The sequence below is a fragment of the Perissodus microlepis genome, chromosome 9 (assembly GCF_051167445.1).
Source record: "Perissodus microlepis isolate ML-2025 ecotype Zambia chromosome 9, ASM5116744v1, whole genome shotgun sequence".
NCBI lineage: Eukaryota > Metazoa > Chordata > Actinopteri > Cichliformes > Cichlidae > Perissodus > Perissodus microlepis.
In genome coordinates this window covers 23,731,759-23,748,801 of record NC_140469.1, presented here as the reverse complement: position 1 = coordinate 23,748,801, position 17,043 = coordinate 23,731,759, and the positions used below count along the sequence as shown (strand labels likewise).

Sequence of the window (17,043 nt, the reverse complement as noted above, 5' to 3'; positions counted from 1 at the left end):
GTGTGTTTGTGTGTGTACTGACGCTAGTGTGGGCGGTCTCTCGGGACGCCGCGGGGGTTGGGAGGAAGAGGAGGCGCTTGACTTTGGAAGGAGGGGTTTTTTGGGAAGGAGAGATGGGAGGGTGGGCTTAGAGATGTCTCCGAGTTTCACCTCTTCACCTACGCACAAAACAAACATACGCACAAAAATCATACAACAGAATGAGAACACACAAGCAGATCAGAGCTGGATATGCATGCAGAGGGACAAGCATGACTCAAACACGTGCATCATTAGACAAGGGGAAGGTAAACATGGCTGCCTCAGCAAAAATGAACAAATTTTGACCTTTGAAGAGGAATAATTCAGCTGTAAAGGTTAAAGGATGATGAGGGCCGCAGGAAATAAAAGGAAACACAGAAACAGGGCAACAGTGGACAGAAAGGATTAAAAAAGATCAGGCATCGAGGTGGTGGCAGCGGTATTTGTCAAGTATTTAAGCTTCTACTAAAAATTAGCCAAAGAAGAACCATTTATTATGTTACAATTCAAGAAAATCCTCCATCATTGTTGCATAAAATAACTGGTGTGATTTCATCCAAGATTTAACCCAGTGTGCACAGTGAAACACCTGGATTGGCTATGCATCTGATCTTGACCCAAGGTCATAGCTGACCATGAAAAAAAACAATTCAAGGAATCATTTTGAGTAATACAGCATAAGAATAGATGATAAAAAAGCTGTACATCACACTTTTTATTTATTTAATAACAAGCTGACGCGAGCACAGTGTAATAAGATCATCACAAAACACCAAAGTTTTAGCTCTTGCCCTTTGGGGGGATTTGTGTTCTCTGAGTGCTTATGTTGGTAGTATGAATATGAGAAGTATTAAGTTGCTGCCATTTGTTTTCTACATCCATTTTCCTTACAGCAGAGTCACTTTATCCTCCAGCCTGTTTCTGGATCTTTTTTTATCAAGAATGTATTTATTTCCCCTACTCCCCTTACAAAGGTGGACACACCTACAACCAATCAGGATACTTACTATCTTTATTATGAGTCTAGATTAAAAATCTCATTTTTTAGAGTGACCTGCAGTCAATGCCAGGTCTACAAAGGACAAAGGACTAAATACAATATCCAGAGCGTATGCAGTAAAAGATTGTAAAAGTAAACAAGTACAACTTCCATCCTTTTCCCAATTCTTTAAAACTGACTTGAATAAACAGTAACCAGTTCTAACTATTTCATGTTCCACATAATACATACTTCATATACTGGTCTATAAACCAGAGTTGGACTCTAAATGTTGTGGAAGAAACTGTTGAATGCTTCAGCGGGATAGTTCATGTTTGTTGCTGTAGGTGGAAGTAAAGAGCTTAACCTATAGCTGTTTTTGAAGTGTAAATTGCACTCAATGCAAGTGTATGGAGGCAAGCTGAGAGTCTGTAACTATTAAAAAAAAGCCCAGAAACAACAGTTGCATCAGTCTTATTAATAGTGTGTCTATTACTAATCCGATAAAAGGATTTAATCTTTTAATAAAGATTAAATCTTTAAATAAATAACGACAACAAAGCAAAATCTGTCTCAAAAACTGACTTTTAGCTGTGCATGGTAAAACCTTTCATGCTTTTGGAGACTTCTTAAAAGCGCTTAGTTGCAGTAGCACCCTCCTACTCAGCATGTACTGCTGTGCAAAGAAGCCACACGGAAAAGTGTACCAGCACGACTGCTTTTGACTGATGTAACAACAAGCAACACCTTAAAAACTGTCAGCCACAAAATCATAGAACTTACGAACTTAATTGTTTGGGTTTTTTTTTTTTTTAGCAAAGGCAAACTCCAACCATAGAAACTTTGCTACTTTATTTAAATGTATGACAGAGTTATGGAAGTCAGTTTGACAGTGGTACAAAGTAACACATAAGGCTGATGACACTTTTTATCTCTGATTGTATGTTTTTAACCCCACTGCAATCGCAGTATATCGCATATATATAAAAGAAAGACATCATTTCGTGCTGCTCTGATACAATGACATCGCGGCCACTGTGCAGACATCTGGAGACATCCGTCTCACACCAGCAGCACAGTCAGTGCCAGTCTTTCTTATGCTTAAAGCCACATTAAAACCCATAGTTTCCTGTTGCACACAGACTGATACTGATGCACCTCTTCAATCAAAGCTCTGCTATTTTGCTCAAAAAATAGCGGGGCAATTCCCGTAAGTGATATCTGCAGAAACTTGAACTAGAAAAGAATCTGCCTTTTTCATGTAAAGAAGCCCAGCAGGGTGTTATATGATTATTATTATTAGTATGAAGGATGTTAGTAATCAGCCGAGCAAATAAGTGAGATATTGCAGCCGAGCATTAGTCAAAGCAGGTCAGATTTTACCTCGATCCTGGTCTCTCTGGGGAAGATGTTCAGGCCGCTCAGGAGGAGCCTTCCTGACCTCTGACTTTTTCTCTGCAGTCAGAGTTCAAAGGTTTTTTTTGTCTTTCTTTATTTTTACTATTTTCCCCCCTTTATTATTTTTTTTATAGTCTCAGACCAAAAAAACAAGCAGGAAGATGAGAGCTGTTACCTGTGGTGTGTTTTGCCGACGGTGCACTTGGAGGAGGCGGTTTCTTTGGTCTCTGGAAACACATACAGATGCAGAAGCATCACAAAACCACATCTGCAGATTTCAAACATCTCTATAACCTGGAAAGTTTTGTGAGTCATGACAAAATCACCTCTTTCTCAACTTCTAGCAGCTTGACAAAGTTGTCTGGGAAGACACCTTGCCTTCCCCCGATCTCCCCCATCCACCAGCCTGCATCGGCACAATCCTGGACAAAATCATTTTTAAGTATTTATCTGAAAGTGAATGCAGATGCGAATACGAAATCGCACGATGCTTCGCTCACCTTAGTGATGATATTTATGATGTCCCCCTCTTTGATCGTCAGCTCATCTTCATTTTGTGCTTCGTATGGAAAGAGGACTTTACACTGCTCCCGCCCTGACAGCCAGTCAAAAGGAGTCAAGTCAGTTTGATAGAACAAAACCACCGAAAAAGTCAGAAACAAGAGGGTTTAGACAAAGAAGGCAAACTGGATTTGACCTACATAAATAGAAGAATGTGTTTTCATTATGCAAGAACGTCATCAACACAGTTTACATCGAGCAAAAAATGTAATTTATAATTGGAAATATAAAAGAATTCCAAATAATCCCTTTATTTGTTTTGTCTTTTTTTTATTAATGATTTTTTAAAGTCTTTTAAAGTTTTACAATTACAATAAACAATAATAATCCCTATCAGTGATCTAATAATGGACAGACGCATTCACTCTGAAAAAAATAGTTTGTTCTCTTGTATAAACGGACATGCTTGGACAAAAGCCCAAACAAGGAAGCACTTTCAAAACAGTGTAACAACATTAGACACTATGATAATAAGAAACAACGCTTTATTAGAATGAAAGGAAACCTGCAAAAAGTGTAGGAAATGATAGCAAACATGGTTTTTAGTTGACCGAATGGAACACATGGAGGGATCCTGTTTGGTTTGCACATGTATTTGAGATTTTACAAGCCGTTCTCAGCATCATTGTTTAATGTGCAGGAACCAGGGGAATGCTGAGAAAGCTGAGACAGTTTACCATTGTGGAACGGTTTCCTTAAACCCACACTATGATTTTTCTCTTTAAAGACAGCAAGAGAAAAGGGATCAAATACGAAGGTAAATATAAAAAGGCGGTCGCAGACAGACCTCGAACCCTTGTCTTAGGTCTTGTGATTAAATTACGTGTCATCTTACCTAAGTAAGGCACGTTTTGGACTGCTTGTCATTTTGTTACCTGTTAAAAATTTGGCTGCTTGTTTGGGAAACTGCTTTGTTTTAGTCTTTTGTGATGCTTGCTGCTTCTAGCCTGCATGCAGTTAGTGTTTAAGCAAATATTCTTCTTTTAAATAAGATCTTCAAAACCTGTAAATCACTAAACCACAATTTTTCACTTCCTGCCACATGAAATAAGGCCAGATGATTGCATTTCGAGCGTGCAGAAAAAGGGCAAATTTGGGGATTTTTTTTCTATCTGGTAACTTAGGGACAGGTTACACATGTAACAACTGTAACATGAAGGTGAGTACACATGTACAGTAATCCACTACATTTCTGAGTCATGTGATTACTGTAATGTGCTACTTTGGAACATGTTACATGCAACTCTGCTCCTTTAGCAGGCTTCTGTTCTTCTTCGTGGTTGAAATCGTTGTTAAAGGGGTTTCCCTTTGTTAAAATATGACGAATAAGGATTCCTGACCAAACACCAGAATGTGATGAGCTGAAAGTGACTTGTGCGTCGATTTGTCATTAACACAGTGTTTTTGCTAGATTCGCCTACACGACAGTTAAGATGCAACTTCTCACCTTTGGTTTTGCTGTCAGGCTCCGTCTTCATGCTTTCAACTGCAACGCTCGCTGCTTTCCCGTCGCTGGCCTGAGTGGGGGAAGAGATGTTGGAACATGTTAAGTTTCAGACTCTTTCACATTCTCATCTATGTTTTAACATACTTTTTTGTTAGGCACTTCCTGGTTTGAGTCATCATGTTTTCATCTTTTATTTATCAATTTGTACTGTGCAAAAGCCTCCTGCTAGCTCCCATTTCTTTAATAGGTGTAGCAATATTTATTGCAACATGCTAATATTAATGAAAATACAGGATTTAAGAAAAAAACAGATTTTGTACAATTCTAATGAATTTGAAAGACAATATTTAGTATGACCAGCTTTGTACTTCAACACAGCCTAAACTGTCTTAGGCAAATGTTCTTTAATTTCTTTAAGTTGTCTTCAGGAATAGTTCTCCGGGCTTCTTTAACCTCCTAGAAGCCCTTTAACATATGTGGACCTGTCGTCCACATATGTGGACATCACATTTTGGGTTATTTAACGTGTATGGTGGCACGGTGCTTAGCACTGTTGCCGCACAGCAAGAAGGTCCTGAGTTCAATTCCACCATCAAGCCTTCTTGTCTTTCTGTGTGGAGTTTGCATGTTCTCCCCGTGTTTGCGTGGGTTCTCTCCAGGTACTCCAGCTTCCTCCCACCGTCCAAAGACATGCAGTTTGTGGGGATAGGTTAATTGGATAATCCAAATTGCCACTAGGTGTGAATGTGAGTGCGAATGGTTGTCTGTCCCTGTGTGTTGGCCCTGTGACCGACTGGCAACCTGTCCAGGGTGTACCCCGCCTCTCGCCCTATGACAGCTGGGATAGGCTCCAGCACCCCCCGTGACCCTGAAAAGGATAAGCGAATGGATGGATGGAAAGCCCAAAATACTCAATTTTGCTCTACATGGGCCTGATATCCACTTACAAGGACATTATACTGCTACAGTTCTATCAGAATTTTAAACGAATATCCTCATATGTGAATCTTATTTTTCTTAAAAAGAAAAATAAGGTTAAAAAAAAAAATCTGGTAATTCTTTGTTTTTGCATTCATCGGGCCCCAATATGCCCAAATATCAAAGAGAAATTAAAAATGCATGCCGTGGAAGAGTTCGGGTCTTAAGAGGTTAAGGACAATCAAAGCTCTTTGGATGTTGGCTGCTTTTTGTTCTGTTCTCTGTCGATCCCACACTGCTTCATTAATGTTGATGTCCTGGCTCTGGAGAGGGCCGGTCCATGACTAATGGTACTCCACTGTTTGGTTTTCTATCCAGGTATGTTTTTACTTCATCTGCAGTGTGTTTGTGATCATTGTCATGCTAAAAAATGCAACTACTGTCAATCAGATAATATCCAGACGGTAATGCCTGGCAGATTAAAAGCTGCTGGTTCTCTCTGTGTTCAGCCCCAAACCATACCAGAGCTTCCACTTTTTTTTCCGAGATGGGTGTTTTACCTTTTCCCTGACCTCCACTGTACATACCGATGACAATTTAATTTGGATTCATCCCTCCATCGGACCTGTTGCCACTGATTGTCAGCCCAGTTCTTGTGTAATCTGGCATACCTCAGCCTTTTGTCCTTATTTCCCTTTCTTAAGAAAGCCTTCTTGATAGAAACCCTTCAACTGAGACATTTTCTGATGGGTTTTCAGTGAACAGTAGATGAATCATTTGAAGGGCCGGATGTATTATTAAGTCCTGTGTGCTAGCTCTGGCTTTACAAGATTTTTTTCTGTTTCTTAAGGACATGACTTTTGAAATACTGTTCATCTGCTGCAGATAGGTCTTAGTCATCACTTGTCCACTTTCCTAAGTTTCTTTTAAGGACATACTTTTAAGGACACAGCTTGTGAGACATACCACATTTCTTGCTAATATTTCTTTGAGAATCACCTTTTTGGTGAAAAACCAGTCAGACTCTTATCTTTGGCATGAATTGCTTATGCATGAATGATTCATAGTTAAGTGTCTTAATAAACAAAACAAAGATCGCTCCGAAAATGGCCTGGTATAAGTACTGAAAATGCACTAAGAGGCAGCCAATGTCCAAAGAAACACCACTTTAAGCTGGGCATACAGTTTTTCAGTCGCGTTATCGAGCATCTGCTCAAACTGCACGATTGACCCGCAGGGGTTAGAAGTTCGTAGGTCACGATGCAGGGTTTCACACTATACGGCCCGATGCTCTGATGCGACCTGAGTGCTCACACTGTGCGTCCATAACATGAAGGTTATAACAGAAAATCTGTCGATCGCTCTCCCTCTCTGTCTTTCACTCACACAGACTCACACCACCACCATCAACTTTGCTAAATTGCTAATGAAAAACGTTGATCAGGCAGCTGTGATTGAGCAGGATTGTCCATCCAATTATTTTCACGGTTGTTGTGGTCGTGATAATTTTGTGAGGCCACATCGAAAAGGCTCGGATGAGCTTGCCAAAGTTCTACAAGTTGTGCCTCCATTGCTTGTGTCCAGATCACACGCTGAACTGCCGTGCTGCTCCGTCTTTTTCACCGACATTTATGTGTTTGCGACTGAAAAATCGTCTCAAAATGAGCCACAAATCGCACAGTGTAACCCCAGCATTAGAAGAGTTAGAAGAAAACTCTGGCTCCTTGGAAGCAAAACATAAAGAAATGATGGCTGTCTTGAGGCTTTTGCACAGTATTGTATGTTTGTACCTTTATTTAAATGCAAACATAAATCTATAAATCAAACATTTTGAAGTTTCTTTATAAATAACTTGACATGACTTGACATTTCTGAATCTTCTTCAGGGCCTCACAGTATTCAAGTAACACACTCAGATTTTCCTAATTGCAGTTAAGTATAGCATCTTTGCTTGTCATTGAACTGAATTCAATGATGAGGACAAATCAATCAAAAATAGGCTCGAGAATGGAGAACAGTACACCGTGACAGCAGTGGCAGTCAGCACTGGTGAAACATTTCACAGAATTTCACTCAAATTGGTAGTAAATGAACCACACATAACAGGAAAATAGGAACACTAGCCAAACAAAATGATGGGGGAAAAAAATCAACTGTAAGGGTAAAAAGCAAGACTAACATAGCCGGTACATTTCCAGTCTAAGCAGATAATTAGAGAGGATGAGCTCAGATTCAGCACAAGAAGCAACAGGCTGACTTGCTGATCATGTTGAACACGCACACGCTACAGCTACAGTGTGCGGGTGCCGTTAAAGCAGCCGTTGTTTCCCAGCTGGAGTGGATCCCTCATTCATGTTTGTGGAACCAGTGGTTGCTCTTCCTCAGGAAAAATACACACACACACACACACACACACACACAAACAGCACTCAGTCTGGGAGAAAACACACACACTGCTTTCTTCTGTTCTGTCGGGAGAAACCAACACCGCCGTGCCACCTCCTCTCCTCTCCAAACCCTCCCCTTTTCTGTCTTCTACCCTCCCTAATGAGACCCATGTGGAGCCACAAGCAAAGAGAGACCATTACAACATGGCAGAGAGGTTTTGTGCGATACTACTCTTCGAACAAGCAGAACTGAAATCATTCATGCCACATATGGTTTCCTAGTGCAAAAACATAACTGTGAACACACAAAAGCACACATGCATATCCAGTCCTGTAGAAGTAGTAGCATGAGAATATTATCGTGACCTTCAACAAATATCAAACCATACCACCTCATACATAGAGTGTGAACACAATGAATACATGCTGATTGATCCTCACATAACCCTTGAAGCTGCATGTACGGTGCAGGGTGCTATTTTATCACCTCATCACTGTAAAGCAGATCTTCACCGGCTTGGTATGGTGTGAAAAGACTTTGAAGAGATCTTTGCGAGAGGTGTAAACAATGTAATGGTTTGTTTAAAAAAAAACCCCCATCAGGTGAAACGCCGTCTTTTCAGATCATTCAAAAGATGCCTATAGGAAAACAAGGTCACGTCTTCTTTACCTCTGCTTGAAAAGTGAAAGTGCACTCTTTCTCCTCAACACCTCTGCAAATTTAAACCCCGTCACTTTTTTTTCTGAGGCTGCAGAGCCTCACCACCACACTGCCCTAGCTGATGGAAACAGTAGGTTATTTTACAGACAACGAGACGGATGCTGAGTGGCTGTCTGCTCACAGCCGCTGTGCAACCAAATCAGATGTTAAACCAAAGACACTATTTGCAATTCTCAAACAATGTCCAGGTGTTACATAGATGGCTACTAAACTTTTATATTTAAACCCAGGTTCATGACATTTTAGCCTTACCAGGTTGTGTCTGAACAGGTTTAAGAGAAATTTGCTCCATGATCTTAATTTTCATACATGCATTCACCTTGAAATTAGGCTGACGTGAAGACTTTTAAAACTAATTTAAACAAAAAGGGAACTTTACTGCTGATGTAAATGTTTCAGATTTGAAAACTGATCCTAAACATGCAACGTTTATGTCACAGTGACCACTGAAATGAAGGTGTTCATCTCTTCATTGATTCAGCCATTTGGCTTCAAATTATGTATGTTTTTTTTGGAATAAACTGTACAGAAGCAAGATGCCAAGATGACTGCTGGGTACAGTCAGTCCTATCTGATCTCAGACACCAAGCAGGGTCTGGTTAGTACTGGGAATACTAGCTGCTGTAATTTTTTTAATGGCTGTGGTACAGGAGGTAGAACAGGTCATTTACTAATTAGAAAGTTGGTGGTTCAATCGCTGGCCGCTCTAGCCTGCATCCTAAAGTATCCTTAGGTGAGATGTTCTTAATGCCTTTATCAGAGTGTGAATGAGACGTGCTGTATAAATTGCCTTAAGTGATCAAGTAGAGTAGAAGAGCGCTATATAAGCACCAGTCTATTTACAACTTACTTCTAAAAGTCCTTTCGTGTCACATGAAACAGGCTTTTGAAGTGACTCAACAATGAAAACAAAGTCAACATCACCAACAAGAAGAGGAAGTGGACCTTATAGCTGGGGTTGTGGTTTTAACAAACTTCTAGCCACTTAAGTTAACTTTTTATTTAATATAAGGAGCAATTCTGTATTTGCTTTCCTGCAGAGAAACACTTACATTTACAGCTGTGCAGCTGCAAAAATTGTAAGCCAACCAGTCAAGTTGCAGTTAACCTGGCCAAAGCTGATGTTTGCACTCTTGGATTTAAAATATCATCATGTCATCATCGTATCCATATCAGATTCAGAGTTCAGAGCCACAAACTATTGATCTACCCAAAAACTAGCCAAATACATTTGATTTGGAGTGTTGCTACATGACAGCAAAAAGTCCTTTATTTATCTGTCTCACCATCTCACTAAGAAAAGCTGTGCACAGGAACTATTTGGGGGGGGGCTTTTACTGGCAAACTGGCAATTAATTATGTTGTGTCCTCCATTGTTCTACAGCTGATTCACTTTTTGGCCAAAACCCCCAACTGATACTTTGGCCCATTCAAATATATTTTCAGTGACTCCAACCAGTGTGTGAGTTGATGAAGTTTGATGTTAAGATGTTATCCTACACTCACATACATACACTCACTGGCCACTTTGTCAGGTATACTTACTAGTACTGGGCTGGACCCCGTTTTGCCTTCAGAACTGCCTTAATACTTCATCTCATAGATTCAACAAGTGGCTGGAAACGCTCCTCAGAGAATCACATAGTTGCTCCAGATTTGTTGGGAGCACATCCCAAAGGTGCTCTATTGGACTGAGATCTGGTGATTGTGGAGGCCCTATGACCACAGTGACAATGAGTTCACTGTGGTCATAGAAGGATATGATTAGCAAAAGTACTCTCAAGTGGGCTGTGGTGTTTTAAATGATGTTTAGCTGGTACTAAGAGGATCAAATTATGGTAAGGAAATATCCCCCCACACCATTACACCACCAGCAGTCTGAACCGTTGATACAAAGCAGGATGGATCCATCCTTTCGTGTTGTTTAGGCTTAGTTCTGACCCTACCAACCAAATGTTGCCGCAGAAATCAAGACTGGTCACATCAGACAACAGTTTTCCAATTTTCTATTGTCCAATTTGGAGAATAAAAAATGGCTTCAATTTCTAGTTCTTGGCTGACAGGAGTGGCACCCGTTGTGGTCTTCTGCTCCTGTTGCCCATCTGCTTCAACATTCAATGTGCACTTCTGCCTTTCCATCAGTTTGAAGTAGTTTGGACATTCTCCTCTGACACCAACAAGGCATTTTCACCCAGAGAACTGACCCTCACTGCATGTTTTCTCAGACCATTCTCCGTAAACTCTAGAGATGCTAGTTTGGAAAAAACCCAGGGGATTCCCAGTTATTTATTAACCATGTCATGTTCAAAGTCACTTAAATCACCTTTCTTCCTCATTCTCACGGTTAATTTGAACTTCAGTAGCTCGTCTTGACCATACTGCATGCTTAAATGCACCAAGTCTCTGCTGTCTCTCTTTCGCATCAGAAGGTTCCCGCTGGTTTCTATTTCACATCCAATGACTTTTTCTCAGGTGACAGTTGATGTCAAGCCTGAGTGACTTTGAGTCACCGCAATGAAAAAAAAAAAAGAGGAACCGCTGAACAAACACTAAGAAAAGCGTTTCCATTTGCTGCAATGGCAATAATCCAAATTATAAACACCTGCGTTAAACTCGCATGTGGTCACTCTGCGTCTGTGCAGCAAGCCACACCACTCAGTCGCAGACACACACACACACACACGCACAAACAACCGACCGTTCAGTTGAAAAGTTACACGGCCTCGTGTGACTCACCCAAATGGATACTCCTGACGCTTCCTCTGGAGCCTCATTACTGAGTGAAGAGACGAGTCTCACCATAAAGCAGCATAACAGCCTCCCACTAAAAGGGCAGGCTGACAAACATCCTTCACTTACATACACACACACACACACACGCACAGTCTGCTGCTAAATAGGAGGCTTTGATGACCAGTGTGCTGGTTTTAATGACCGTTTTACGCTCTTTAAACACACCTTCATCGACATAGTTAATGTTCTTTATTTCTACCTTCATCCTAATGAATGTTTAAGCAGCATTTCACTTTCAGGCTGTTTGCATCTGTAATTTTTAGCTGCTGACTGTTCTTGGCGTGCAAGTTAACATTTTCTGTTTTTCTTTAATAAAGACTTTTACATTTATTGATTGCCAGCATTTTCTTACTAATACTGCCATTAAAGTTCACTTTAATTACCAGCCCTGTTCACCAAGATTGACTGTTTAGACATCTCACTTTTAAAATGTTTTAAAATTTACAATAAATTGACAGACAAACCCAAGACCATATCCTTCAATGGAAACTATTAAGCCAAAAAAAGTTGGGTGATGTTACCTTGGCTTTCAGTTCAAAAAGCTGTCTACAAACTGGACTATTTTATGTCCAGTTTTAAATATTTGTGGTTTAAAACAGGAGCCAAAATAAAAAATCATATTTTTATTGCTTATATTTCCCCCGTTTTGGTATCCCAAACACCTCTTTAGCATAAAACACACATAAAACCATCATCTTTTAGGCTGCTTTGTTGGTGAACTAGCCCTTTAAGTCTATATCCATAACCCTTCCATTGTCATCCCAACATGTCAAGCATCAATTTTGTAGCATTTAATACCCCAGAAATGTCTTCTTGGTGGCCGTTATCTCTTTTTCTGTATTTCCCTGAGAAATATTTACAAAACTCGCTGACAACAGTGTGAAAAGCAAAAACATACATTGCATAAAACTCCTGCCTCACCTGGCCTTATGTTGTTACGCTGTTTAATTTCCAATGAAGAAGAGAAGAATATGCAGAAGATAAAAATAAAATGAATAAGGAGGGCACAGCCCTCTCCTTACCCTCCAAAAATACGCCGACAAAACCCGTCCCTACCGTCTTTTTCTGTGTCTCCAGTTAAACTCGGACCAGGCTTTGCTACATCAGCTCACGCAGCAGGAGAGTAGACGTGAATATGTAGACGTCAGTGAAAAGCTGTCTCAACTCCCTTCCCCTCTCCTGCTCTCTCTGTCTGCCCTGCTGCGCTCTCACTTCTGCTTTGCTTGCCAATTCCCTACAGGATATGTGTGTGCATGTGTGTGTGTGCATGTGTGTTAACATAAAACCACTTCCTGTGCTGTAAAACTGAAGCTGAGGAAGGGGCGGCCCAAAGGCTGTGACTTCCTTCCCTCATTGCTGTTGATGATAATTTTTTAAAAAGTCTATAAAATAGAGTGTATAAAGCAGAATGTGTATACTTGTATTACTTCCATTGTGGGGACCTGTTTACTAAATTGCCTTGTGGGGACAAAACAGACCCCATAGTGCTAGTCATTTAATTTTAGACTGATTACTTGGTTTATTGTTACTGTGTGTCTCCAGGAAGTGAACATAAGTGACACAAACACAGCTGGGTGTGCGTGACTCACCTTGTCCACCTCCGAGTCCACGTCCATTGAGCGAGGCCTGAGCTTGATGGGCTGGTCTTTAAAGATATTACCAAAGCCAAACCCTCTGAGCTGACCCTAGGGGGTTTAAAGGGTATAATGAAAAACAGCATTATCTTTTAAAGGAGCAGTCCAACCAAAATCATAAATAGGAAAGAAAAACAACAACAGCTCCCTTTGTGCTCATGCATTGACCCTGTAAAGTTTCATTTCTCCATCTATGACTCAGAATGTACTCAGAGTTACCACCCCTGCATCATAATCCTCGTCTGTTATGTCTGTCTGTATGCTTCCTCTGTTCCAGACATTTCTGTTGCCAAAATAAGGCCAGGTGCTAGGAACACTAGATCGGTTTGTGCTGCTGACTGATGTTATACCTTAATATGACCTTACATGAAGCTCATATTAATTCAATTGCAGTGTCTCCGTGTGGTATAAACCACAGAGAGTAAACAACATTTGGAATGCCTAGGAGAGTTTCCAGCTTTTCATGGGATCCTTTTATTTTTTTGTGATTATTGTTCTGACTGTAACTTGAGTTGAGTAGTTTACCACTTTGCTTTGAACATGATACCATTTTTTTAGTGTTTAAATTACCAGAAAGTTGTTACATATTCCCATCTTTACCCTTCTTTTATCTTTCCCTTGAGCCATAGTTAATATACTGAAATAAAAAAATGGGAAGAAGATAAATTCATTCACTAAAAATTAGCTTGAGATATAATTTATGTTTAATTAAAATGGTCGCTATTAATTTTAACTCAACCTACAAATTTATGGACAAACTAGCTGTGGAGTGCTAATAATTAGCTTACTATAACCATCCTCATTATATTATTTAGATGCCTCTCATGCCGACCAGCAGTCTCTGAGCAGTCAGAGGATGCGCATAGGATTATGGGAAGTACAGATTTTGTCATGCAGTCTTTGTAAAGATTCAGAATCTGCACTTTGTATTCCCCTGACCCCCAAAGACAGCAGGCTTTGAAAAACAAATGTGACCATCCTGCCTACTTTTAATTTCATGGCTGACTTTATAGAGGAGGTCACCCCCCCAAGGAAGCTTGTAGTGTGATGAGGTAGCACTCAATGCACAAGTATTTGACTGATTACCTTCTTGGGAGGGATTTCTGACCCTGTTTCTGACCGACTGTCCCCACCGTCGCTTTCACTGCTTGGGCTGTCCTTATCTACATACACACAAATAATGCACAACACATCTTAGTTTGTTGCAGCAATGCAAAAAGGGCTGATTTCATGAAATAATTAAAAGATTTGAAAATAAATAAATCTTGTAATCAGAAGCAGTGATGGATTTTTTAAATATAGATATGTCCCCACCCTCTGATTAGCTGTAACTCACTTGTGCGTCCACTGCGGTTCTCCTCCTGTGAGTCCAAAGAGGGCGTCTCTGAATCAGTGAGGATCTCTTTGGTGAAGTTGGAGGGAAACATTCCAGTCTTCCCATTAAGAACTCCCTCCCACCAGCCCTCCTCTACCTGAACATACACAGTTACACAACATGGACAAGATGCACGCGTTTATACACTCAGATATACATAGATTTACTCCTTTAAATATAATTAGTGGAAAAAAACAATGTTCTTTACAAACAATAAAGCATAAAAAAAGCTTTTTCTGAAATACAGGGCAGCGTTGTGGTGATCACCAAAGAATAAATAACTAATATATAAAGAAAACATGAGAATTTCAACATCTTAATTATTTAAAAGAATATAAATATATAAATGTACACGTTTAAAAGTAAAATTTAATTATTTTTAATATTTTTTAAAAATACATTTTATTTTATCTAATTTTTCTTTCTTGTTGTGAATTTGATGAAATAAAACTTCAGCTTCTTGTATTTTCTTCCTACATTTCATTTTTTAACATGGCAATTTAAAAATTTGACTTCACTTGAGTAGATATATTTTGCTAAATTTTCTTACTCTTTTTCAAAAGGGACGGGGACACACACACGATTTCTTTCTTTCAGTTTTTAAACTGTGAAGAAATGGCTACCAAGTACTCGTACATGTCTAATTCAGGGTGGAAGCCTGGAGCTTTCCTTGGTGTCTTATGGCAAATGTTTGGCTACAGCATAAAAAGGTTGCCAGTCCGTTGCCGCACTCATTACCCATTATTATAACTGTGAAGCTCATTCTTCTGAGAAAGCCCGAAAGCTCCAGAACTACTATGTGGACCTTAATGTGAGATTGTCGTCTATAACCTAAAATTTTATTTTTATGCTATTTTGCATCCTTTTTTCTGGTTTTACATTGTAGGCTCATAATGTAGTTCTCACCTCTGCTATGATCTCAATCACATCTCCTATTTTCAGCTCCAGCTCATCTTCGTGTTGAGGAACGTAGCTAAACGCAGCCTTACATCTTCGTTTACGGATCTGCTCTCCTGCACAGCACACATACACACAGCCACCACAACCACATAAACAGAAAGAGAACACACACACACACAGTTTATATGTAGACATATCTAAGACGTACATGTAACATAATGAGCTCACACGCTTATCTGTAATCAGTGCTTTACAGAGACTAAGCAGGTGTTACAGACTGATTAAAAGCCATCATGACTGAAGCCTTTGATGGCGACCTTTGACCTTTTAGCTAGAGGGCAGCCTAACCATTACTGACACCAAGCACTTCATACTGGCCTTGCAGTTGTTTGCCTTACACTCATTACCCTGCTCATTACTCTTGACTCATCCTACAGCAGCTGGGACATTAAGACATGACCCTGCACCTTCTCTTTTGTCCACAAGGTGTCAGTCTTCTTCACCTTATATTTCAATGTGAAGCATGTGTAGTATTTACAGAGGCTGGTTCAAAAGATAGTGATTATAAAGAAGAGATGTGGAATACAAGAGGAGCATATTAATCGAATGTGTACAACCATGTATTAAATTTAATACTGGTTCTTGGAGTAACGCCAATTGTTAACCTGAAAAAAAAAATGTTTAAAAGCTGCTATTTGTATCACACTCCTCCTTAATAGGACGAAAACACCCAGACTGAAATTGTGTGGTCGTGCTGTGTATGCAATTATGTTTATGCTTCAAATCTTCTTCTTCTCCTTCCCTCATTGTCTTGTTGCAGTTGTTTGGAAGCTTTTTAAGATCTTTTATATCTCTTTGTCTCTACTTTGTCATTTTTAAGCTGTTTTGACTCAGCGTGAGTTTGAGATTCTTTTTTTGCTCATACTGTTTTCTTGTGGTCATTTCTTACAATAGCATCCTTTAGTTTTTGGTTATCGCCATTATCACTGTGGTTTTTGTGTGATACTTACTCTTACTTCCCGTCTTATTTTCAAGAATTACATAATTCTTGAAAATAAGACTTTAAAATAAGTAAGAGTATCCCTGTGTATCCCTGCTGTCTTACTTCCCCTCTTTGTTATTTTCTTACACTCAGTATTGCCAGCTTCACTCTCATTAGCTTCACCTGTGTTCACTTAGTTTTCTGTATTTACAGCCCTCCTGATCTCCTTGTTGTTTGTTAATTTGTTGAGTTTATCCACCACCTTCCTTGCCTGTCTGTGTGTCTTCTGTCAGCTTTCTCGTGCCTGGACAAATTGCCTGAATTTGGATTTTTTTCCCTGAGACCTGGCCTTGTTTGGAATTCTGTTTGGATAATCCTGCTTGTGCACACCAGCGCCTTTTGTTCATTCGTTCATGTAATTCTGTCAAAACGTTTACCTGCCTCCCTTTATCCTGCATCTTTTGTCTCTATCTTATGAATGGAACTCTCTTTAATTGACTGCCAAACAAAGTAATCCGTCCATGACACTAATAGGCTAATTACCTATCCAGTGACTCCAATATAGATGCACACATACTACCCTGGAGCATATAGTGACTGTCTAGTATGTGTATACATGCTCAGCAGTGCTTGACCCAAATCCTTCCTCACATTAACAGGATCTATATTTAGGCCTGAAGCCTTAAAGCTACTGAATGACCACAGTGTATGAATGTAGGAGACAGAGCCGAGTACCTTTCCTGCCTGGTCGTACGGTGGAGTCCAGCACGGGGCTAGCACTGCCGTTGGCGAGGTCAGGTCTGATTGTGCTTGCCTGTCCTCCATCCCTCTTCCCCTCCTTCTTTATCTCCTATAGAGAGAGGAGCACAGGTTAGAGAAATGTAGGTTACAGAGGTATATACGTTAAAAATAAGACCAGCCAGGATT

The 17,043-nt window shown here is 40.0% G+C and overlaps 1 protein-coding gene across 2 annotated transcripts in view; it reads right to left on the bottom strand.

Moving 5' to 3' along the window:
* The window catches only part of sh3kbp1 (SH3-domain kinase binding protein 1), a 46,197-nt gene that overhangs the window by 7,371 nt on the left and 21,783 nt on the right, over positions 1-17,043 (bottom strand). The window contains exons 3-13 of one of the 2 annotated variants that reach the window (XM_084939746.1): positions 16,852-16,966; positions 15,141-15,247; positions 14,196-14,331; positions 13,946-14,022; positions 12,815-12,910; positions 4,407-4,476; positions 2,899-2,993; positions 2,725-2,820; positions 2,574-2,625; positions 2,384-2,455; positions 23-158 (exon numbers count right to left, since the gene is read on the bottom strand). In XM_084939746.1, coding sequence (XP_084795872.1) covers positions 23-158; positions 2,384-2,455; positions 2,574-2,625; positions 2,725-2,820; positions 2,899-2,993; positions 4,407-4,476; positions 12,815-12,910; positions 13,946-14,022; positions 14,196-14,331; positions 15,141-15,247; positions 16,852-16,966 — 1,052 coding nt within the window. The remainder of the gene's footprint in view (positions 1-22; positions 159-2,383; positions 2,456-2,573; positions 2,626-2,724; positions 2,821-2,898; positions 2,994-4,406; positions 4,477-12,814; positions 12,911-13,945; positions 14,023-14,195; positions 14,332-15,140; positions 15,248-16,851; positions 16,967-17,043) is intronic. The other variant, XM_084939747.1, reaches the window with a different exon arrangement.